A 25793-nucleotide genomic window follows, 5' to 3' on the forward strand; every position below is an offset into this window, starting at 1 on the left:
GGATCATGGCCTGAGCCAAAATCAAAAGTCAGACATTCAATTGACTGAGCCACCCAGGCACCTTGATAATTTTATCTTCTGTATTACTTATCCATTCCCCTGCTTCTTCCATCCTTGTGTTCATTACATCCAGCCAGGTTTGCATCTTCATTATAACATTTTTATTTTGGCCTGACTAGTTTTTAGATCTTATCTCTGCAGTAAGTGACTCCCTGGTGTCTTCCATGCTTTTCTCACGCCCAGATAGTATCCTTATGATTGTTGCTTTAAATTCTTAATCAGGCATATTACTTATATGTGTCTCAATTAGATCCCTGGTCATGACCTTTTCTTGAATTCTCTCATCTTGACATTTTGTCTAGGTCTATGTCTTCTTCTCTCTGTTAGGAAAGCCTGTTATATTTCCTGTTCATGAGGCTTTATGAAGAAGAGATCACATAGTGTCCAGGCCTTTTGCTTCAGGGAGTTTCTCTGGTGTGTGCTGTGTGCACACTTCTTCTGTGTCTTAGCTGCTCTCTCCAGTCATCTGCAGAGGCTCTCCTTGCCTACAGCGGGCAGTGTTTGGACCTTGACCAGACTGCAGCTAATTTTAACTAGGTGTGCTCTGGTCTCCTTGTTACAAGAGGCCAGATCCCATTTTCACTAAAGATAGGGCTGTGTAGCATGCTATGGTCAGTAGACATGGTGGATGTGGGGAGTGTTTATGCTGGCCTTCCTAGGGGAGGGGCCTGCTGCTCTGGTTCTCAGGCACATTTGCCCGAGTAAAAAAGCACCTGCAGAGTGCAGGGGTGGGACTTGGTGTAAGCGGTTTAGGTCAATACTATTGGCACTGTGCTGTTTACTAAAGTTAGTTTATGCTGCAGGGCTGGGGAGGGAAATGGTACCAGCCCTGTCCTTCACACTGGAGAGGGGAGTTTGTGCCCACCACTCTCTGGGAAACCCTCCCAGAAGAGCGAGCAGTTTCTTCTGTGTCCCAGGCATCCCTCAGATCCCTGCCTTTACCCTGTCTGTGTCCCAGCCATCTGCCTACACAGCAGTGCAGTGCACCTGTGTTCTATCCCAGGCAGGCCCACTGAGTTTTAAAACTCTAAACTTTGGGGACCCAGTGTGGCACCTGCACTGGTCCTCTGGGGAAGGGTCTCACTGGGCTGGTGTTTGTTTGTCCTAGAAAGGCAGTGGCACCAATGTGCAAGAACTTGGAGTTTATAGTAAAGCATAGCAAAAAGCTGGCACCCTGGTTAGCCACCCTCAACAGGTGTCTCTGCCCTTATGCTAATAAATGGGGCAGTGCGATGGCACCTGCTGGCTATTTTGTGCCCTGAGAGGCACCACCACCTCTCTCAGATACACTCCAACAAGGGAGAGCCATCTCTCCCAGGGTTCAGATCACTCTGTCTGCTCCTAGGCCTCTGTTCTCCTTCCCCACAGGAACACTACAGTGCCTACCAGGCTCTACACCAGCCACAGCATGGACTTCTAAAACTCCAGTCTTTGAGCCCCACTGGTTGTAAAAATTTACCATACTCAGCCCCTCTTGTTTTCCCAGTCAATGGCTTTGGGAAAGTGTTTTCCTTCTGCAATCTTTTCTGTGCTCTTCTTTCTTTTTCTCTCTCTCTCTGTGACCAAGGCTTCTTCCCCTCCGCAGCACCCGTGGGCCTTCTCTCCCCCAAACCATGTCTCTGCACCTCCTACCCTCCACAATGTGGCCTCTTCTCCCCCATAGTTGTGCCATTTGTCTGTCCTCAGATCGATTTCTCAGGTGTTCAGAATGATTTGATATTTATCTAGCTGTGTTCGAAGGATGAGGCAAGCCCAGGGTCCTCCTGCTGCTCCACTCTCCCAGCTCCCCCACCAACTCTGTGATTCTCGACAAAATAATTGCATTTTCTCTGCTTCATTTTTTCCCCTAACTTTGATTGGAAGATAGTGACTTCTCCTGTGCATTGGGTTATAGAAGACAAAAAATTTTGTGGAATTTGAAGTGCTTTAGGAATGTTCACTACAGTGGCATCTGCCTATACTGCTGCCCTCTCCAAAATAGGGATAAATATGAGTCTGTCCTGGGTTCCACCCAAAGCTATTTATGAAAAGAAATTCTGGAAGGACTTTGGTTAAACACTACACTCGTAGACTGGCTTAAAGTATAGTCTTAGGGACAGTGTGACACAGCAAAGCACAAGTGATACATGTATACTGTATAAAGGGTATTTTCTGTTTCCCATTTCTTGTTTTTATTCCCCTCTTCTAGTAAAGAAAATAAGCCAAATATTTACCTTAACTATTGCCTTTAAACTAGGCCTTCTAAATTTTGGGGGTTGTTTTCAGAAGAAAAAATAAATTTAGGTCATTCTTGGTTTCTTTCTCACAGTAGAATGGACAAATGATGTGAACAATAATAGAAACAAGAGCAGGAGCTGAGAATAGTTAATGTGAACAGTTGATCTTAAATTTTAAATCATTGCCTTTATTTTCTGATTAAAAGATATAAGGCAAATAGTGGGTCCTGTACCTGAAGCTCTTGACCCTAGTGTGTTCTATTTTTCATTTCCTAGCCGCCAATCAGCTTTAAAACATGAAGGAAAAACCTGGAAAATAACTGTAAAGCATTCCTTGGAGAAGTTTCCAAACATGAATAAGAAATAGCAAGCCCCTTCATTGAGCTCAGGTAGCGTACTTGGTACTTTACTGTATTATCTCATTCATTTCTAACAAGAAGCCAGTGAAGAAGGAGCCTTTAATCTTCATTTTGTGAAGAGGAAACTGTGGCCTTGACAAGGTAATTAGAAACTTATCCCAGGTTACACAGCTTCTGGAAACAGGATGGACCATTTTAAGTGATGAAATTTACTCAAGTAGTTATGTATTCTTTGTAAAAAAAAAAAAATCAAAGATGTAGGAAATAAAAATTTTAACAAGTCACCAGTAACCATATGTTTACATGTGTGTATATGGTTACACACACACACACACACACACACACACACACACACACACACACACACACACACCCCTACCCCTGAAGGACACATAGTAAGTCAATAGTCTTGGTTCAGCCTGGGAAAGGAAGGAGAGAAGATACCAGAAATGGAAGTGATGATGGTCAGAAATGTTTTTAGCTTTATCTTGAGGTTTCTGACTTTCTGCAAGGAGAATGTTTTCATATATAATTGTGCAAAGTTTAATTTATTCAAAAACCCTGGGGACACATAGTGTCCAGATAGTTAGTCTTCTTTGACTAACCTCATTGCCCTTTTTCTGGTGACCCTCTTTTCATCCCAGTCTCTACCCAAGAATGTTTAAAACTTTTCAAAGATCATGTGTACATGAGTTACTTGATATAGAGACAACTATGAAATCATTGATGATGAAGTACAAGGCAGTATATTATGGGGTTACAGGCACAGGCCCTAGATCCAGACTGCCTGGGCTTGAATCCTGACTTCCTGTTGTATGACCTCTCTGTGCTTCAGTTTCCTCATTTATAAATTTGGGATAATAATACCTATTTTACAGGATTGTTATGAGTCCTAAATGAGCTCTTATCTGTACAGTACTTAGCACTTGGCACATTTTAAGAGCTAGGTAAGAGTTATGACAATTATTACTATTATCCTAACTAACACTCAGAAAACTCTATGATAAATTGTATATACATCCAGACTTTCTTCTGTGTGTGCATGCATGCCTGTGTGTGTATCTATATATACATGTACATCCACATACATTCATGTGGGTAAATATAGGTGAATTTTTTAATTAAAATTGGATTATACTATTTCTGTGTATTGTAGCCTTCCTTTTTACTTAACACAAATATCTTTCCATGCCATTAAATGAAGTAATGATTGTTTAAAACAAAACTCAGGTGTATTTGGTCTTAACTAGTGTGATACATGGATTCTTTTCACCAAATATGTGAACATATGGTAAGACAGAAATTTCTTGGCACTATACTGAGAATCTGGAGTGCTTATAGATATTGAAATAGCTTAATTAAATCATTGAATGGGCATTGATATATCTTAACTAAGTGTATTATTATTTGTTTTATGTGTTAAGCAGTAATATTCACCCTTTTTAAATGTTAGTCTTCAGAGTCAAGATGCCAGAGAGAATGGTACTTTTATTTTTTAAGTTTATTTATTTATTTATTTAAAAAATTTTTAATGTTTGTTTATGAGACAGAGAGAGACAGAGCGTGAACAAGGGAGGGGCAGAGAGAGAGGGAGACACAGAATCTGAAACAGGCTCCAGCTCTGAGCATCAGCACAGAACCTGATGCAGAGCTTGAACCCACGAACCACGAGATCATGAGCTGAAGTTGGACGCTTAACCCATGGAGCCACCCAGGCGGCCCCTATTTATTTATTTATCTTGAGAGAGAGAAAAAGAGTGCAAGCAGGGGAGGGGCAGAGAAAGAGGGAGAGAGAAAATTTCAAAAGGCTTCATGCTGTCATTGCAGAGACTTTGGCCTCAGTCTCACAAACCATTACATCATAACCTGAGCCAAAATCAAGAATTGGATGCTTAACTGATTGAGCCACCCAGGGGCCCCAGAGGATGGTATTTTTGAAGTGTCACCATGGGAGGGACACTTGGAATACAGTTATTTTTAAGAAAAATGATGTATATAAAGTACATTGATTGTTAAGAAACATATATTTCTTCTTCTCCCCTTTCTGGCTTTTCAGGAGATGTTTCACAAAGCAGAAGAATTTTTACCCAGAGCGACAAATAGTGAGATGGATGAGATGGACACCTCAGACACCCAGTGGGGCTGGTTTTACTTGGCAGAGTGTGGGAAGTGGCACATGTTTCAGGTACCTCTTTCCAGAACGTAGTACAAGGGCTTCCTATTCACTTAGCATCACGTTGCAGTGCAGACCTGGGAGGAAATCAAACCTTAGGAAATCAGATAGCTTGGCTAAAAGAAAAATGAGAAATTCTTCTAGTCCTTTTCCTTTTCTTTTCCCCAGGTTTTCTCAATCATGTAGTTAGAAGGAGCAGTGCGAGTTCACTGTGTGTACAGGGGGCGAGTGTAACTGAGTTGTGTAGGCTCAGTACGGCTGAGCAACTCCAAGTTCCGATTGGTGAACAAGGAGGAGGGAAGAGAGCAAGCCCATAGTAAGCACCTTGTGGCCGCCAGGTGGTATGTTAGATGTGGCAGGTATATTTTCTACCTTAGCCTCACAGCAGCTCTGAAGCAGATGTCTAACACTCTGTCTCATGGTCAAAGAGAGCAAAACTCAGAAAGGTTAACAGAATCTGTCCAGAGTCACATACGGCTAGTGAATTTCAACCAGTACCCAAAAGCTTGGTGGTCTTTGTTTACTTAGAACCCTACCTACAGAAGGTCTAATTTGAGCCAGTTGGAAGTTGTAGGAAGCTTTAATTATTGAAATCATCTGTAGAAATTGTAATGATCTGGAAAGAGGGATTCTCACCAGCGGCTGGAGTTTCTTTGCTGGAAGTCCCTGCAGCGTTTTGCACGCCCTTGCTGAGCTGTGATTCTCCCTGTGTGTAGGACCTAGAGCAGGCACTCAGTCAGTCCCCTTGTCGCTCCAGCCTCTGTCTCTGTGGCCGCAGAACCGCCTCTGTGGCCAAGCATTGATGTGACCAGCTGGTAAATGACATTCTCTGGTTTGTCTTAAAGCCGGATACCAACATTCAGTGTACAGTTAGCAGTGAAGATATCGAAAAGAGCTTCAAAACAAACCCTTGTGGCTCCATTTCTTTTACTACTTCCAAATTCAGCTACAAGATAGACTTTGCAGGTATGTTTTTTTTCCCTCATAGTTGTGTGTCTTTAGCATATTGATACGATAAAACCTACAGTTGTGAAGATGAGAATTAGTTGATATATTTGTGAACAGTGAAATAAATCTTTTTTGTCATACACAAAAATCTCTCTTTAAAAATTCAAGATTTAAAATCTTCTTGCACAACATTACCTTTTATGAAGGAATATTTGTATGCTTATTGATACTAACGTATATAGAGATTGTCATGTCTTTTGAGCTTATGTAACACTTCTCCTCTAAGGAACACGAAACACTTTTTAGCTGTTGTTTTGTTCATCATCCTATTAGCCTTTTGAAATAGCTGGGAATCTTTTTATTTTAAGAATCCATCCGAGAGGTTAAGTGACAGAGTCATGGGTAGCTGGAGATAGTTTTAAGACCAAAGTTCACCTGAACAACCTATCTCTTAGTGTCTTTGCCAGAACTATTTCTTGAATGGACGTTACCTTTTGCCATTTTATGATTTCATTGGCTCTTTCACAGAATAGCCAGCTAATCTGGAAATAAGCCCTACTTTGGGTTTCATCCATGATTATGGGCATGGTTTTAAGTATCCCATGAAAAACCTGTCAGATTCAACTCTTTTAGTTTCAAGCTGTTGGTTTCAGCTGTTTGTGGCATATAGGCATATAAGACCTGGAAGGGAAGGCTTATTTTTTTTAAGGTTTTATTTTTAAGTAACCTCTACACCCAATGTGGGGCTCCAACTTACAACTCTAAGGTCAAGAGTCACATGCTCTACTGAGTGAACCAGCCAGGTGCTCCGGGGAGGCTTTCTTAACAAAGCGTATTTTGGCTGCTACATGGCTCAGTCATCTAGCTGTTTCCTCCTAGTTTCTATGAGTTGTGTCTTTATGACAGGGTTGTGTTGTGATGTGGTCGGGCGGTGACACCTTAGGAAATTCCCTTGGATGAGCTAAGGCCCAGAAATGGTGAATGGGATGTGTGCAGTAAGAGGCTGATACAACCAGATATCTAATGCTTATTGTCCCCTCCCCCGAAGTTTTTTTTTTTAATCCTCAAGAGTTCAAACCATTATATCCTTCCTCCCGACTAATCATACCTACTTTTTTATGACATTAGCTAAATAGGTTGCCTTTAAGGGGCCCTGACATTTGTCATTTTGTTGCATTCTAGACAGAAGGTATCCCTTAGACCTTTCAGAATTTTTTGTGTACAAGTGCCAGTTTGAAGCGATACCAAGACATAATGATATGCACACACACCAGGCTTCATGTAGAGGATGCAGTTTATGAACACACTTAACTCAGCAAGCCACACGTTTCTGAAAGAATATTTGCTAATTAAAACTATATTTTGGGGAAAGCTTTCTCTCAGACCATGCAGTTTGTTAAAATATCTTTATCAAAGAATAGGGGTCACATTTAATAATTTAATTTCACCAGCCCTTCTATATGGTGATACTGCATCAAAGATATAGGCATCAGCGTTTCAAATGTACTATTTGCAAAATTAGCTCCAGCTATTCTGCCATAAGCTGACTCAGGTGCTCTTGGGAAAAATGGTGCAGAGGAAACTCAGAATGAGGTGGTAGAAGACACTGCAGGGTTTGCTCCCTGTGATGAGATGATCTTGCCTTTTCCTGCACAGTGGTGATGCCAATGTGTGTGAAGAGCCTAGGGGAATCCAGAAAGGGCAGGGCATACTTTATATGTTACAGCATTTGCCTAGATGGGCAAAGCTCTTCATTTTGAAATGGGATGATGCCAATTGGATAGCATACATCAACTGGCATCTCGAAGTAAGCCTTAGTCCTAACCTCTGTGGGAACGAAGACATGGATCTGGTGACATTGCCACAGCTAAGGCACAGAAGAGAGAAGAAAATGACACCTCCAGTGACTTATCAGTTGTATCTCACTGGAACCTCTTGAAAAAGCACATATTTAGTCTAGCTAGGTTTTCTATCCTTGGTTTTGGTATACGATTTAAAGAGGGTCGTAAATGTATCAATTTTTGAAATTTTGTGAATTCTTTCAGTTTTATAGTAGTAATTTTTTATCATTCCCCAAATTTTTGGAGCAATCAAAGTACACTTCCCATTTCATAAACTGACCAGAAAGTTCGGTACTATAATTTTATTCTCTTTCTAGTACTCTTCATTTTCCTAAGTTGGGAACTCTTGCACGGTAGCATCAGCTTAAGCTAAGTGTGCTACAGAAAGGTGCGGACCCCGCGCACTGAGCAGTCTGAGCCTGGTGTCCTGAGTGAGCTTAGACCTCGCGATGAAGCGGTGCTGCCGGAATAGCGCTCCTGTGAGGTGATAAATAGATGGGTGATAAGGAGTCCTTGATACATGCTCGTCGGCACCTCCCCAAGTGCTGTGGTTCCAGATCACCACATGCTGTGGCGACACGTTTTCGTGACTAATTATAGCACGATCTGTTCCTCCCGCTCGTCTGATATCTTTGTCTTTGCCTACAGAAATGAAGCAAATGAATCTCATCACTGGAAAGCAGCGCTTAATAAAAAGAGCCCCCTTTTCTATCAGTGCTTTCAGGTATTGTAAAGAGAATAGGGGTAGAAAGAGTGGGCTTTCCTTCTCTCTTCTAGTATTTGACAGAGGAACAAATAGACTGAAAATGTTTGGGTAGGTTATTTAACGATCTTAATGTTGATCTTTTCATGACTGAATTTTGCATTAGTTGATGAAGTACAGTGTGATGGTTGTCGCCTTTCCTGTTCTCTTCTTCATTTCCCCTTCTATGTTTACATTTTTCATTTCTGCAGGATGGTTGCAGAAAGCCATATGGTCTCTGCTGTAAATCCTTCAGCAAGCTACCCTGAAGTAGGTTTGAATTAACTTGCAAACACCCTGACAGAGCCATCCAGTTACATGGGCTAGTTCTAGCCCCTGGGCGGTTGCCCCCTTTTTCTCTGCCTCTACTTGTCCCCACTGGGCAGCTCCCGGTAGTGATTCCAAATCTGTAATGACCAAAGGAGACCTAAAGAAGGCGCGAGCTCGGTGGGATGGCAGCACGGCCCTCTGCCCCCGCGTCCGGGTCGCACATCGTCCCCCTTGCTTCCTCTGGCAGCACACAGCCCTAAAAGAGAGCTGTAGATGCCAGAAGAGAGTAAGTAGTTTTTATTCCTGTAAATGAAGTTGAAGGGGGAAGTTTTCGAGAGCACACCTCCTACTTTTTGTCATGGTCCCACAAACAAATATTGCCGTTCAAAGAACATAAAGAGAGAGAGGGAAAAAAAATGGGAGCGTGTGAATTGGAGGGGATACCTCTTTGCTCTTTCCAAGGGGATATTTTGAAACAAGGAGTCGAGTAAGGAAAGAAATGCTTTAAGTTTCTATCAATTTGTTTCTTAAGGCTTTTGGCTTATATTTTAGCATCCTGATTTAAAAGTTATTTAAGTACTTCTATAATGAATGCCCTAGGCTAGGACTTCTGTGGAATGTGGAGGTTATTATTCGCTTACCCACCACACCATGTCTTTATTCTTTGGCACAAGGAATATAATAAAGGAATTGCTTAGCATCCAAGGAAATTAAACCAGGAGGAAAATGAGACATAATAACTGAAAATGTTACTGTAATTGTGCGTTATTATTTCTGGTATACTTTGGTGGGGAGAAGCAGCAACACTGTGGGGCTGAACACTTTGTTCTGTCACAGACGATACAAACCAGAACAAAGACAGGAGAGGGCGAGAAATGACCAGAATGGAGGACAATAAGCAAGATAATAGCAGAGGAGAACAGTTAGGCAGGCTACAGTAGAGCGATGCAGGTAAGTGGGTGCTGATACAGAAATGGTTATTTACGGCAGGAATATACCAAGTGTGTATTACACGCAAGGTGAATAGCTCACATTTCCTACTGGCCAGGAAATTACAATTAATTAAGGCTATGCTCTACATAAAAAATTTTTTTAAAAGACAGAAAATAAAAACCTTTTCCATAGCTAAAATGTACTCCAGGCAAAGTAAACAAACAAACAAACAAAGCAACAACTGGGAGAAGTATTGTTACTCATTACTGTAAAGGATTCATCTTTGTACTATATGAAGTACTCCTAGGAATTTCTGAATAGAAGACCAGCAACTCAATAGAAACATCTGGCCTTACACAGAATCAGAGAAACACAAATTACACCAGACAGTTTTTTACTATCAGATTCTCTAAATTCAGGTTTGATAATACACCTTTTTGGAGAGGTTGGGAAGTAGGGATTCTCTACATTTCTGGTGGTAATGTCCATGAGCGTAACCTTCAGAGAGGGCATTTGGGCAGTATCTGTCAGAATCCTGAATAATAGTCTTTGACCCAGAAATGCCACTTCACGGATGTCCTCTTACAGATACACAAGTAGACAGGTAGAGTGGCAGAAGGGCATCATTCTTACCAGTAGCAAAGAGCCAGAGACAAGCTAAACACCATCAACAAGGGACTTGTTACACAAATTGTGGTACGTCCCTACCATGGACTTCTCTGCATCTGCAAAATAGATTGCCCACGTTTGTTCAATCAGTAGGTGTTATGTGTTTACCACGGGCCAGGTTCTGTGGTGGGGACTAGAAATGAGGTTACTCACCATCTACTGATGCAGAAAGATCTCTAAGAACATATTAAGTTGGGGAGGGGGCAATGGCTGCAAAAAAATCCCATAAGTTTTATGCTACCATTTGTGTGGGAGAGAAATTTCGCTTATAAACCTAAAAAAGTCAGGAAGAATACCCCAAAGACTAAGAAATAAAAACAAAAACAAAACCTTATTATTTGGAGTTGGGGCAAGGGTTGAAAATTGGACAGTTTTCACTGTTTGCTTTTTTATAGGTGTTAATTTTCAAATCATATGATTGTAAGATCTTTTCAAAAACTAAAATGAGCTTTAGAAATTAAGCTAAAGATAGGCTTGAAATTTATGACTTTTTTTTCCAGTGACCTCCAGCCCCCAGGGGGGATTAGTATGTCTTTTTCAGCCTTTTGTCATTAAGCCTTCCAACTTATTATTTTTCTATGTTCACATCCACTGGCTTCAACGTGGTGGATGGGTGTTCAGAGGTTCACTGGCTTCACTGCAGGAGTTAGCACAGACTGTGTATGAGAAAGAGAGGGCAGTAAACAGAGAATGGCTTAGGTTTGAGGTAGAGCTTGAAGGACATTGCATGTATGGCTGAGAGGTTTGGATTCTATTTGATAGGCAGTATCGGTCTTTTAGAGGGTTTTGTTTTGTTTTTAAATTGAGTATTTTGTTTCTTCTTGGAAATTCCTTTCCTTTATCTAAAATCCTTCTTACATTTTAAAGGAATTCTAGCAATTAAAAAAAAGCATGACAATATTAAACACCTGTTTTTGAAATCTGGTGTTATTTAAGATTGCATGTTTTCCAGCAAAGTTGTCAATTCTGTACCTTAAAAAAGCACACAGGAGGCATCCAATAAATATTTGAAAGTGAAGTACCTAGAGCTTCAGTTCATTTTTTTTGTTACAATGTCCCAAACGTGAAAATTCAGCTTTGGAGAAAAGGTGAAATTAAAGCACTGACAATAATTATTATCAGCTTCTAATATTTTTTCTTGTCTTTTGCTGTGTAAAGTTATATCTGTGAAAACGAGGCTATCCCCATGCCCCCACACTGGGAGAACGTGAACACCGACGTGCCCTATCAGGTAAGAGCAGAGCCAATAAACCCCAATACGGAAGAGCGGAAAGGGCCCCAGTAAAACTATGCAAACTTCTTTTTCCAGCTTATTCCTTTGCACAATCAAACACATGAGTATAATGAAGTTGCTAGTCTCTTTGGGAAAACAATGGATCGCCACAGAATTAAAAGAATTCAGAGAATTCAAAATCTGGACTTGTGGGAGTTCTTCTGCAGGTGAGACGGTGTCCAAACTGAACCCTCTCGTTGGCCTCTAAGACCTTCATAGTCTTAGAGGTAGCGAAGCCCAGATGTCTAACCGGACCGCCCCTCAGGTGTCGCACCAACTGTGGAGATGCGCTGTGTTGCTCTTGTATCTCGACCCTGTCTGTCAGCGCTCCTCCTCAGCTCTCTCGGGGAGTGACACAGAGCTGCCCTGGAGGTGAAGGTCAGGTTCCAGTCCTGTGACACCACCTCCAAGGGGAAAGACCCTCTCTCCTTTCCAGGTACAGAGCTGTGCATCCTGGCTGAAATCTGCATTAGAAGGGAATGTAGGAAATTCTTTAGTTTTGTTGACATTACTTTGGTGATGCAGACCTGTATGTGGAATTAGAAGTCTCTGGAAACCTGGTTGAACTCATTTATTAATTATTTATTTATTTATTTTTATTTTTTAGAGAGAGGGAGGGTGCGTGTGCCAGTGAGGGAGGGGCTGAGGGCCAGGGAGAGACAATCGCAAGCAGTTTCCACACCCGCATACAGCCTGACTCGGGACTCGATCCCACCATTGTTAGATGATGACCAGAGCCGAAATCAAGACTCAGATGCTTAACTGCCTGAGCCACCCATGCACCCCAGCATTGTTGGATTTTTTAAAAAAGCAATTACACTATCTTGCCTCTAGTCTTTTGCTTATTTTGTTTTGAAGGACATTGTGGAGCATACTTTGAAATGTCCTGGTAGGCCCAAAGTTTAGGTAGTAGATTTAAAATATCAGTTGACTTCTTAATTTAGGGTGTAAATGAGCCATTGGATTGCTCAGTATGCACTTAACCTAAAAATAAAGTCCATTACAGAAAACATAAAGCTCTTGTCCAAATTAACTTGTTGTGCTGTATTTTCTAATAGCAAATGTTACTTAAGTGATTTATAAGTGGAAGTATTTTTATTATCTTTATTAAATATTTTATTAAATTTATTAAATGTATGATATTTGATTTCTAATTTTTTAAAATATAAGCAGACTTAATATTTGCTCAGGAAATTTTCAAATAATAGAATCTAATATAATGAATATAAGGAATCCTATAATGTATCTATTTCCTTTTTTTTCATTGTCGTTGCTAAAGTATTTCAAAGCAAATCACAGCCTTTATTTTATTCCCAAATACTTGAAAATTAGGCTGATTTGTGTTTGGTAATGCTACATGGAACTCTTTCTGCTTCTGATCAGTAGTTAACGTGGCTTAAGCATATCCCTGGCTTTGTTGCCGTATAGTTTATGGTAACATAAGGGCTCCAGCTTGCGTTCTTTGTAGCCTTGAGTCTTTTGACCAAGCCAACTTTTATTTCTGACAGTAATGAGTTTAACTGAGTGTAGGTTTAATTGTGTTCTCGTTGAGTAAAATGGAGGCCTCTCTCCCCTTTAATTTTATTCTCTCAGTGAATATAGTAAGTTTTTCTAAAATGGTCTGATGAAAACAATTCATTATTCTTAATGTGAAGTGGAGTTCATTTATAACTAAACTCATAATTTGAGTTGTCTCAACTCAATCTTAGTGGTAAAAAATGTACCAGTGAATCCCTGTGTTTAAACATTGTATGCCAGGAATTTCACTGGAAATAGTATCACTCTGTTGATGCCCTTTATGATTTTAAGGAATGTTGGCTTATAGAAATCTGTTGGTAAATGTTGGTAAATGAAACTGTTACCTGCTATGACATTAGAAAATACTGGGTCTCATTGTAAGGACAACCTGTTATTTTGACATCTCCATTAGGAACTAAAATCCTAGTCAATCTCATTGTCACGTAACCTCTGACTCATTGTACAGGTGGTGAGGCCCATGCAAGTCCACCAGCCATCCGTATCCATGTCGCCCAGTCTTTTTTTTTTTTTTTTTAACTATTCTCCCTTCTTCTAACAAATATGTCAGAGCACCTACTTTGTGACATGCACTTTCCTAGGCACACATGGGATATAGTGGGGTACAGCACTATAACTTAGACAAAGAGCCAGGCAATTGCACCACAAAATGAAAATGAAAGTTAAGAAGAGTGGTTAGAGAAGAAGGTAGAAAGGTAGTCAGGAGGTTGAGCATGGAGGAGTTTGTAGTAGAGCCATTGGGATGGCAGTGTGATTTTCTTCAGTAGCCTTATGTGAGTTGGACTGACCCAGAGCTGCGGTCAAAGAGTCAGAAGGAGCAGGACCTGCAGGGCCTTATAATCAAACTGAGGGGCTTGGATTTTTTTCCTGGGACTGTGCAAAGCTGTTACAGCATTTTAAGCAAGAGAATGATCAATCCAATTTGCATTTTAGAAAAATAATTTAGCAGACTGTACTGCGGAGAAGTGTCTAAAGCACCGGTCTCAGGAGTGATTTTGCCCATCAGGGGATATTTGGCAGTGATTTGAGATGGCTTCTAATTGTCATGTGGTGGGGTGAGGAATTAATACTGGAATCTACTGGGGAGAAGCCAAGGGTGCAAAACATCCTGCAGTGTACAAGACAGCCTCCCACAACAGGTAATTATTTAGCCCCAAATGGCAGTAGTGCTGAGGCTGAGAAACCCTGGTTTGAAGGGGTCACAATTAGAAGCAGGGGGACCAGTTTAGGAAACTGTTTCCGTAATTAAACTGAGCCACGTTGGGTGGCTTGAATCGAAGTGGTATATGCTGTGTTGGGGGGAAGAGGATGGCTTTGAGATACCGAGGCTGTAAAGTGATGATTTAATGTGTTCAGCAGTGTGGGTAAGGAGATGGGAAAGAGAACTCCAGAGTTTCTGACTCATTTGGGCTGACCGAGGGAATATGAGCAGGAACAGATTTTGGTCTTTGTCTTTAGGGAGGCTGGGAAAGAAGCAGTAGTTGGCACGTGTGTCATAACTCAGGAGAGTGGTATAGACTAGAAATAAGTTTTGGAGTTGTTAGAAAATGTGAGGTAGTAGAAGCCATAGAATTGATAAGATGACTAGGAAGTATATGTAGATTAAGAAAAGAAAATTAAGAAAGATTAAGAAAAGAAAAGATGGATAGAGGAAAACTCAAGAAAGAAACTGAGAAGTAACAACCACAGAAAGTGGAAGAAAACCAATAGAAGGTGGAGTCACAGAAACCGAAGGAAGAGAGTGGTTAAGCAAGTAGGTGTCATCCTCAGGGTCACATACAAAAGAGTGCCAAACAAGATGAGATTGAGTACGTACTTTGGATTTTGCAACAAGGTGCAGGGTGCCTTTGTTTTGTGCTCTTAAGATTTCTGAATTTAAAGATGGGAGGGACCTGAGCATGTGTAAGTTACCAGAGGAAAGAACCCAGGGAGGGGGAGTTTAAAGGACAAGAGAAAGGGGAGAGTAATTGATGTATTAAGGCTCCTAAAGAGGTGTGATGGGATGGAATTCAGAGAGTTTACTAGACTGTATAGAAGGAGCTAGACAAGGGTGGGCCAGTCATGTTTATAGATGAGTAGAGGGCAGGGCTGAGGAGAGGGGTTAGGTTATGGAGTTCCTTCCTGGAACTTTGAGTGTCCTTGGTGAAATAAGTGAGGTCACTTCCAAAGAATGAAAGGTTAGGGAATGTGGATAAGAGAGAGCGATAGGGGAGGAGGGGAGATTTGGAATGGCCACTGTGGAAAATGGGGGAGAAAAAGCTAACCTGGGAACCATAACTTAGCATTTCCACCAGTGTTGAGGGTTAAGCTGTTGTTGGAATGTGTGAATTTGGAGTGGGAACCGCAGGGATGTTGTGTGGTTTATTTCAGCAGTCCACACTTAAGAGCAGAGAGGGGAGGTGGTTGGATTGACCCAGGGTTGGGCAGGATGCAGCAGCAAGGAAATAAGAGCAGTGAAAACTGCTATCTCATTAAGAATATGGATTTAGGGGAGCAGTGCTCCAAATCACCTGCAGAGCTCTTTAACATATGGCAATGTCTGTCATCTATCCTGGGTCTTCTGAATCAGAACCTTGGTGAACTGACACTTTTACTTTTTTAAAGTTCTGCAAGTGATTCTGATGGAGAATCATTAGCCAGGATGGAGAATCACTGGTCTGAACCTAGGCAAACTTACTTCAATCTGGAGCATGAAGATAATCCTGTTGCGATTCAGAACATGTGGCAACTTAGCCCTTTTGGCAACCTAGTCCCTAAGAGGGTGGGTAATTTTAAGATACCTTTGAGAAGTGGGTGCTGCAGTATTTTCCGTAAGTTCAGAAATGCCTGTGGGGTTGGGCATAGGTGGGCAGGGTTGTAAAGAACTTATCATAGTTTGAGTCCTATAATGTTCCCCAAAGGTTTAGCTGCAGCCCAAGAGGTCCTAGAGCTCAGTGTGATCCTTTCCCAAGCCCCAAGGTCATAGTACATGAGGCTGTACATTTCATGGGTGCCTTAGTAGTTGGCACTAGAATAAATTATGCTGTGGGGATGCAAAGCTTTGCCCACCTCCCACTCTGCCTTCAGTTGGTCTATATGCCACATCCAGTCTGGTGACCGAGCAGATTTTCAGTGCCCACACTGAAAGACTCAAATGAATTCTCAAACCAGAAATTATTCTGATCTATGTCAGAGAAATAGTAATGAGTGAATATCCTGATTTTAGAGTGGATTATAGCCATTACAGATGGTGAAGCATGACCTTAGAAAGATGTATATACTAAACAAATATTTACCTGGGGAAAAAGAGTACAAATTCACTAGTACCTAGCTAACTAAGAGGACTACCATAGTAGTAGACAGCTGAGCCCCTTAGACAATACAACTTGATTTCTGCAAAATGGTTGACAAAAGTTCTTATGCTGGAGGCAAGATAGAGAAGTGTATGCTGGTGATAGTTCGAAGAGAAAAACTAATACCCAATTAAAAGTCTTGGGCAGAGAGTAACTTTGAGTGGCATGCATGCTTTCTTCTTGAAGACCTTCAACATTTCAATCAGTAATTTGTATAGAAGGCTTGCTTATCATGCTTGTGAAAGCTTTAAAACTACAAAGCGTAGCTTATTTCTTGTGTAAATGAATCACAAGTCAGAAAGACCTTGGAAGATTGAAACAGTCAAAACAAATTATCTTTTTTAAAAAAAGATGTTTTTCCTTGCTTAGAACAGCAACAAATGTGCATCATAAAAAAAAGGGGGGAAAAGGGAGTACCAAAAGGTCTAAAAAGGAAAGTCACCAAATATGTTCTTAGTGAAAACATGCTGGATTTTTCTGAAGTGAATGTTTGTTTCATGTGCATCCTTCTAACATCATTCTTAATGATCTAAAACACCATCACCAGTAGATCAAAGCATCTACATTGAAAAAAATTTTTTTGATTTTACTTATTTATTTTGAGAGAGACAGAGACAGCAAGAGAAGGAGAGGGGCAGAGAGAGAGGGAGAGAGAGTACAGAGCCTGATGCAGGGCTTGAACTCATGAAACCACAAGATCATGACCTGAGCCGAAATCAAGAGTTGGACACTTAACCAACTGAGCTACCCAGATGCCCTTGAAGTTTTGATGCATATTGCCAAATGACTCATGAGAAAGACCATTTCTATTTCTCTCATTTTCAAAAAGTTTATTTAATTTGAGAGAGAGAGAGAATGAGAACAAGTGGGGGAAGGGCGGAGAGAATCCCAAGCAGGCTCTGCGCCATGTAGGCTCGGACTCAAGGTGAGTTCGTGACCTGAGCCGAAATCAGAGGTTGGACGCTCGACCACCTGAGCCACCCAGGCGCCCCACCATTTCTCTCATTTAAATGCAAGTGTCATTCCCCCACATAGTCACTAAGCTGCATGTTGTTTATCAGTTATGTGTTTTTTAAAATTACTATGTCAAGATTAAGTTTAATCAAAATGGATCTACTACATTAGGTTTATAAATGAGTTGTACAAGTATAGCAAGCCGAAAACAGGTCTGGTTTGAGAAAGTCTTGGGGCTCTAAGTGAGTACTGAATTGTGTTTTGAGTGACTACAAACTCACACCTCTGCTCCGAAATGGATGCAGTGACGTGCCAGTAGAGCCAGTGCTGGCTGATGGCATCTGGACTTTTTTTCTATTTCTTACCAACATTTATAAATTAGAAGGTATCCAGCAGATTCTTGTCAACCAAAAGCTGTCCAGGATAGAAGAAGGCCTGGAAGCCATGCTCTGAGAATGGGAATGGAGGGAATGGATTTGTAACCTCGAGTAGAAAGGCAAGGTCGGTGGTTATATTTTGGATGATCACAGAGTTGTTGTGTTTAAGAGTGACTGGAATTGTTCTGTGTTCGGGAAAGAATTACAGGGACCAACCAGTGGATGTTAACAGGAAGCCAGATTTTAGTTCAGTGTTGGGGGCGCATACATCCTAACCATTCTAGCTGATCCCAGAGAGTTGTGCTGTCTTGCAAAGCGTGTGCTGGACTGAATTGAAGCAGACTTTAAATAGCTATTTATCAGAGAGATAATGAGGGGAGAGGATTTTTTAAAATTTTTAAAATTTTTTGAAATATTTTTTTGAAATATTTTTTATGAAATATTAAAAAAATGAAAATGCTGCAGCTAGTTCATGAATACCCTTGTACCTGCCAATGAGATTTAACATTTTTATATTTGTTACATCTTTTAATATTTTCTTCACCTTTGTATATGGGCTTTTTCATTTTTTAATGTACTTTTGAAATGTACTTCAATTACTGATGTTTAGTAATACACAGTGTTGTATTAGTTTCAGGTGTACAACATAGCGATTCAACAGTTCTACACACGACGTGCTGCTCATCACAATGTGTGTATTCTCCATTGGTCACCGTAGTGTTACCACAGTATTGACTATACTCCCTTTGCTGTGCTTTTGATCTCCATGACTTTTTAGTTTTATATTTATTTGTTCTTTTTGTTTATTTTTGCATATGGTTGACACATGGTGTTACAATAGTTTCAGGCATACAGCATGGTGATTCAGTTTCTCTATACCTGATGCTCTGCTCACCCCAAGTATAGCTACCATCTGTCACCATACAAGGCTGTTACAGTGTCAGTGGCCATGTTCCCTATGCTATGTCTTCTTATTCCTGTGACTTATTCATTCCATGACTGGAAGCCTGTACCTCCCTCTCCCCTTCACCCATTTTACCCAGCCCTCCCAACCCCCTGCCCTCTGGCAGCTGCCATCAGTTTGTTCTCTGTATTTATAGGTCTGATTCTGCTTTTTGTTTGTTTATTCATTTGCTTTTTTAGATTCCACATATGAGTGAGATTATATGATATTTGTCTTTCTCAGTCTGACTTATTTCACTTAGCATAACACCCTCTAGGTCTATCCATGTTGTTGCAAATGGCAAGATCTCATTTTTTTTTAATAGATGCTTTATATTACACTGTGTGTGTGTGTGTGTGTGTGTGTGTGTGTGTGTACACCACATCTTCTTTATCCATTTGTCTATCAATGGACACTTGGGCTGCTTCCACATCTTAGTTATTGTAAATAATGCTGCAGTAAATATAGGAGTGCATATGTCATATTTGGGCTTTTTAAAAATACAACGCATTACAGATACAGGGGGAGTGTTTATTCCATCCCCATCCTGTTCTGCTTTCCTCCTGAGGCTGGTGTGCTGCCTTCTCATCCACGTTTTTATAGATTTTACTGCCTATATGTGTTCATATACAACATGCAGTTTTGAGTCATATGTCTCTTTCTGCAGCATTCTTTTTATGTTCAACATTATTTTTCAAGAGTTGTCTATGTTAGTACATTTAGATCTGGTTTTATTTTAATTTTAATGTATGAATGTATAATTCATCTTTCCATGAAAGAATTTTAGGCTGTTTTTAGTTTATTTTTTACTATTATAATCAGTCTTTCATTGAATATCTTTTTATGTGTTGGAAGAGATTTGTCCACTGAGAAGTGTGTTGAACTGGATGGGTTAATGTTTCTTCCAGCCCTGTGATTCAAAATTCAGTTTAATCCAACTAACATTTTCTAGTCTCTGGAGATAAAAAGATTAAGGCATGGTCCCTGTTCAATGAATGAACTGTTTAAAGACTCTCTGAAGTTTATATTATTTAGTCGTTAATTGGGTCATTTTTAGGCATCTGTGAAGTGTGGCTGGCTTCGGCATTTGGTTACCTTGACTATAATGGAACATCATTGGGGATATCTATAGTTTTTGGTATAATTTTCAAACTTAAGTTTCAATTTTAACTAATAAGTTTTGGTAAGATGATTAAGTGTCCAAGGGCATTTGAGATTATTTCTTTTCCAGAATTGCTTTGTCCACCTTTGATTTATGTTAAAGAAGTGTTTTCTGTTTTACTCTTTTTTATTGAACTTGGCCCTTCTGAAAACTAATAAATGCCACTTACGATCTATCTCTCTGTGTATTTTATATGCCTGTGTGTATTGTGTGCTTAGGAAAAAGGCTCAGCTCAAGAAGAAACGAGGCGTGCCTCAGATTAATGAACAGATGCTCTTTCATGGGACCAGCAGTGAATTTGTGGAAGCAATTTGCATTCATAACTTCGATTGGAGGATAAATGGTATACACGGTGCTGTGTTTGGAAAAGGTAATTATCAGAATTCCAGGCCCAGTTTGAGTCCTAGGAGAGAATCTCGTCTCTTTAGAGATAATTGATTGTTTTATAATTCAGGAGTTTGATAGTCATTAAGTTAGAAGTTAAACTGTACTAGATTCCTGGCACACCCTCGGAGTTTCTGAGCCACAGAAAAGCCACTTCCTGGATGTACAAGGTGGAAGTAAGACTTTGACATCTCTACCAGATTAACTAGTTCCCCAGTCCCAGTCATTCAGATGGGACCGCTTGTCTGTATTGGCTGACTTTTGCATTCCATTTAGATGTCCATGTATAAATCCTAGACAGGGCTGCCTGTATGCCAAACTGTCTTATGTCAAATATATAAAGAACTATACAAGATATTGATTACATTGTACCCAGGTTTAGGTACTAGTATTTTTTTGTTCATTTTGTTTTTTAGAAAATGATAGGTAAGGATGTTAATGAGCAATAAGGAGTAATGGGGGAAATTCCTCACCTTTTTTTCTAATGTGAAAGTCCAAGCTCTTCAATTTATACCTACTACTCAAGCAAATTAAGGTAGGGGTGAATGTTTGTTTTTCCAGTCCTTACTTTGTACCTTATCTCCAGTGAGAGAGCTGGCTACCACTTAGGATCAAGATATGCTACATTTTTAAAGAGTAAATTAATTTTTAAAGTAACTACTGAAAAGGTCATCCCATCGATCTGACTGTAAGAGGATCAGAAAAATCTTACCATAAATCCTGTCCGCATTGGGTAATCTGAGACTTTGTGATTCATTTCCCAGATACTTTAGAGTAAATATTCCCTTCATGATGTCAGTCTCCTAGGCTTACTGTCTTGGAAAATTTGATGCTTCATTGCCTTTTCACATTTAGGCAATGAAGCTGTGTGAACTTGTACTTCGGGAGTGCCCAGATGTGAAGAGTGTCACACTCTTCAGAGATCTTTTTGTGTTTGTGGGGTGGTTATTGTCTCCAGAAATATTACTGATTTGTTACCCTGTATCCTAGAAATGTGGTTTCTTGGGTTTTGAAGTAATCTCCATAGACCAGTAATTCCCGCTGTGCTCAGTGGAGCTCAGTGGATGCTGGGCAAGGGTAGCGGGCTAAGGAAAGCAGTGGAGGGAAATCAAAATGGGAGGGAGATTCAAGCAGGGAAACCTCAGGTCTTACATTACTTTCAGTCACAGAAATGGTCTATATCTGTCTTACATACTGGATCTCTCTAGAAGCTCTCTTGGGAAAATAGAAGTCCAATAGCTTCATTTTGGTGGGAGTGGGGGAGGGTGTTAGTGGTGGGGAATGATCTGTGTAACAAACCTGTGGGGCGGTCCACAGTACCTGGCTTGCTTTCTCTTCTTTCCTTAAAGATCTGTAGATGGAGACGTTGCACATCTCCTTTTGTTATATGCTCCCATGTGTCTGTTCGCCTAACAATTAGAGTGTTTTTGCTTGTGTTTCCCATATTCTTCAGAGTAAACTTGGCTTATTCTGGTCCTTTTTGTTTAAGGAACCTATTTTGCTAGAGACGCTGCTTACTCCAGTCGCTTCTGCAAGGATGACATAAAGCACGGAAACACATTCCAAATTCATGGCGTCAGCTTGCAACAGCGGCATCTGTTCAGAATGTATAAGTCTATGTTTCTTGCTCGAGTGCTAATTGGGGATTACATAAACGGAGACTCGAAATACATGCGACCTCCTTCCAAAGACGGGAGCTATGTAAATTTATACGACAGCTGTGTGGATGACACCTGGAACCCAAAGATCTTTGTGGTATTTGATGCCAACCAGATCTATCCTGAGTACTTAATAGACTTTTATTGATTTCACTTCCCAATCTCCGTGGACGAGGAAGTTCTAGTCTGTTTTTGCAGGAAGATTTACTTTCCTGTCATCTAGCCACTAACTGCTCATTATCTGATACTTTTGAAACAGATATGGAAAAAAGTGGCGTCCATATAAAAAGACATACTGACTCGAAGGTTGGTTTTTTGTTGTTCTGTTTTTGTCCTTTGCTCATAGTCTTGTCAAAGATTGATAACCATTGCCGTTTTAACACAGAGATGAAAGGTAGCACTCAAAACTGAATCATCTGGGTCTCAATTAACATGATCATTCAGAGTCTGTAAAGTTTATGTGTGTGTTCTATTTATTCATATATATGTTCAAAAAAATAAAAAACAGACATAACTGTGTCCCTTCAGAGGAATTGATCCTTTGTAAATTGAATTCTGAGAGTATTATCCACCAATCAATATGTTGTCTTTGTTGGTCTTCTGAAGTGGAAATTTTATTTTTTTTTAATGTTTATTTATTCTCTAAGAAAGAGAGACAGAGAGACAGAGCACAAGCAGGGGAGGAGCAGATAGAGGGAGAGACACATACTCTGAAACAGGCTGTCAGCACAGAGCTCGATACAGGGCTTGAACTCATGAACCACAAGATCATGACCTGAGCCAAAGTTGGATGTTTAACCTACTGAGCTACCCAGGTACCCCATGAAGTAGGAATTTTAAACCCTGAAGCAGTCTGAGTACCTTGGAAGAAATCAGAAATAAAAACATTATTTGCAGTGCAGCCAGACCAGCCAAGGGATGAAGTCAAGGTAGTGAGTCCTGCTTCGGATTGCATCTGGAGAGCAGGCTGCAGTCTCAGACCACTCATGTCATTCTCTTGTCCCCTCCATTGGCACTGACAAGTGTTACAGAGGGCAGTAGGCCCACAGTTTATCCACCAGGGCTCTTGAATTCTGGTTGCACGACTTGCTGCACACTGTTTATTGCACCTTTGAAGTGAAACCCTTTTGTTTTGGGGTCAACACAATAATTAATTTTAAGATTTCTTAGCTGCTCCCTACCATACACAGCTATTCAATGATGATTCATAATATTCACATTTTAAAGTTGTGTCTTCCCATCTTGACTCCTTGCACAAGACATGGGGTACTTAGAACAAATCTGCTGGAGTCTTTTGAGTAGCAAAATGACAATCTGCAAACTCCTGAACAGGTAGCTACAGTTCATAATCATGTCTATGCAAGTTTGTGTACCTGTTTCATCTGTTTTGCTATTCTTCTATTCTGAAGAATAGGTAGTATTGGAACAGCTTCCCACCCCTGTAGATATTCTGACAGACAATCTCTTGGCAGAAATGTCATACGAGTATTCAGGTATTGGGGGGGGGCGGGGGGGGGAATCAGCCATAGAATTGACGAGTATTTCCCAACCTTGACTGTCCGTGGTTCTACTTGAAAAAGAGAATCCTTGTATCAAGCCTGGCCACGAAACGGTTTCCTAAGTCAGTCTGATAGTGAATTCTCTCTCCATTATCCTCATTCAGTTTTGGCCAAGAGGTTGTGAATATAACTTCTCAGGAAAAAGCCAGTAAATGTCCATGCCTTTGTGGCTCATTTCAATCATTTGAATTGGGAAGGCATCTAGAAGTAATAAAAATAAAGAGAATGGAGCAACATCAGGCATGGTAATTCTTCAACTGCCATAAATCCCCAGATTTTTATTGTAGCCCAGAGTGCATGTAACTGTGCAATTGAAAGTAGGTAGTACACAGGAAACCGTTACGTACAATACTCTGACACCAAGCAGGAACAAAGATTTCCTGACCAAGCTGCACACACTAGCTACCAGCTCCCACGAAATGCTGTGAATATTTAGGAAGAGCCTGTTTTAGAAACATGCAGAGGTTGGGGCACCTGGGTGGCTCAGTCAGTTAAGCGTCTGGCTTTGGCTCAGGTAATGATCTCATGGTTTGTGGGTTCGAGCCCCGCATCTGGCTCTGTGCTGACAGCTCAGAGCCTGGAGCCTGCTTCAGCTTCTGTATCTCCCTCTCTCTCTGACCCTCCCTGCTCATGCTGTCTCTCTGTTTCTCAAAAATAAATTTTATAAATACATTAAAAAAAAAAAAAAAAGAAACACGCAGAGGTTATCATAGAAAAAATAGGAGGAAGAGTCCCTAGGCAACCTTGTGAGAAGCTCTAGACTGGTTCACCAAAAAACAACTACAGACATCAGGATTCATTTTTAAAATCTTCTTGTTCTATGTGTCTGTTACTTACACACACGCAAAATGCTACAGTAACCCCCACTTCAACAAGGATGTCTTCTTTTCAATTTGACACGATTGCCCTTCGCATCACTCAGAAGGAATACGTGTCATAGCATTTGGGGGTTCTTCTTGTAGATGTACAAGTGTTACCAGGTGTGACCGAGAGCCCTGACTGGAGGGCCACACGGCAGTCTCTCTGAACTCTGAACCTCCCTAGCTGGCTCACAAGTCGCAAGTAGAGTGCATCACAATAGACATCGCAAGGAAGAATTCTCTTCTTGTCTGACAGTGTCGTTCAGCTCTCCTTTTATAAGAACTGATTTTGATAAATTTTTTCAGTCTGATAGTGTAGCATTGATTTATGTTAAAACTCTGTTTCTTTTGGTCAGTAGATTGAGTTGAGAAATCATAATTAATAGGTAACCAGACACAACCACCTGCCACCTTTTCCTCTTGTGCTGACGTCGTATGTGTGGGGAGAGTAAAGAGAACCTATTCCAGATTAATGAATAAATGATTTTTAAAATTCTATGTTGAATACATTCCATCTGATAGTGACTTTTCTTTTTCACTTTGGTGACATCTGTCTCAGGGTAAAAAAAATGTGCGTATGAAAAACAGTTTCATAAATCTTGTGGTTATGAACAGGAAGTTTTTTTTTTTAATTAGTGCAACTTTCATTTCTAGACTGTTACAGTGATGATAAAGCATTTGGAGCCATTTTTGATATGTGAATATATTATTTTTACATGCGCTGATTAAAGCTTTCCGTAGCAGGGCTTGGTTATCTGTTTATGCCATATATTTGTTTCTGTCATTTCTGCGTCTCATCGCCACCTTGCATTATTTAAGCCTAAATTTGTAGCTCAAACTTAGTGGACCCTGAAGAAGTTTGTTACCTCTAACTCTTATGTAACCCCCAGATGAGGGAAGTCTCTTGTTCTTGGTTTAAGCCATCATGAGCAATAGCTAATCAAATAATATGGGAAAATCATTTACTCTGCTATTGAAAATTCCAAAAGCGATCAAGGCCAAGTGCCTACAGTCAGCGCTGTTTACTCTGTGCTCCCCTGCCTCAGAGGAGCCGTTCTGGAGGGCGTGTCCGCGTTCACCTGAGGCCCATGTCTTCTAGCCTCCAGCCGTTCCTGGCATGTCCACAGGGAGTTTTGAAACAAGTTAGACATTTCATTTAATCTTCAAGCTTCTGTGGTGGAAGAAAGAAAGAAAGAAGAAAGGAAGGAAGGAAGGAAGGAAGGAAGGAAGGAAGGAAGGGAAGAAAGGAAGGAAGAAAGGAAGAAAGAAAGAAAGGAAAGAAAGGGAAAGGAAGGAAGGAAAGGGAAAGGAAAGGAAAGGAAAAAAAAAAGGATAGGGAAAAAAAAGGAGAGGAGAACTATCCAAAGCTGTCTTAATTTTAGAGGTGAGAAAAATTAGAGATGGAATGATCAAGGCTACTGTGCAAACAAAGCAGGTTTTCTGTTCACTAAAATCACGTTGCAATCTATGCAAATGTTGGCCTATTGGTAAGGCTCAGTGTGATAAAAATGCAATTTCAATGAGGTAGAAATGTGACATCTTTC

General features: G+C 40.5%; 1 protein-coding gene across 5 annotated transcripts in view; it reads left to right on the forward strand.

Moving 5' to 3' along the window:
- PARP11 (poly(ADP-ribose) polymerase family member 11) overlaps window positions 1-22351 on the forward strand; it is a 57053-nt gene extending 34702 nt beyond the window's left edge. For 3 of the 5 annotated variants that reach the window (XM_029953705.1, XM_029953704.1, XM_029953703.1), the window contains 8 exons: window positions 2553-2665; window positions 4692-4820; window positions 5654-5774; window positions 8246-8321; window positions 11370-11442; window positions 11521-11651; window positions 20007-20158; window positions 21662-22351. In XM_029953705.1, the coding sequence (XP_029809565.1) occupies window positions 4695-4820; window positions 5654-5774; window positions 8246-8321; window positions 11370-11442; window positions 11521-11651; window positions 20007-20158; window positions 21662-21978 (996 nt within the window). In that variant the 5' untranslated portion in view covers window positions 2553-2665; window positions 4692-4694 and the 3' untranslated portion in view covers window positions 21979-22351. Of the gene's footprint in view, window positions 1-2552; window positions 2777-4691; window positions 4821-5653; window positions 5775-8245; window positions 8322-11369; window positions 11443-11520; window positions 11652-20006; window positions 20159-21661 lie in introns of all 5 variants that reach the window. The other 2 variants (XM_029953706.1, XM_029953702.1) reach the window with 2 other exon arrangements.
- Window positions 22352-25793: the final 3442 nt, after the last annotated feature.

The sequence above is a fragment of the Suricata suricatta genome, chromosome 10 (assembly GCF_006229205.1).
Source record: "Suricata suricatta isolate VVHF042 chromosome 10, meerkat_22Aug2017_6uvM2_HiC, whole genome shotgun sequence".
In the NCBI taxonomy this organism is placed as follows: domain Eukaryota; kingdom Metazoa; phylum Chordata; class Mammalia; order Carnivora; family Herpestidae; genus Suricata; species Suricata suricatta.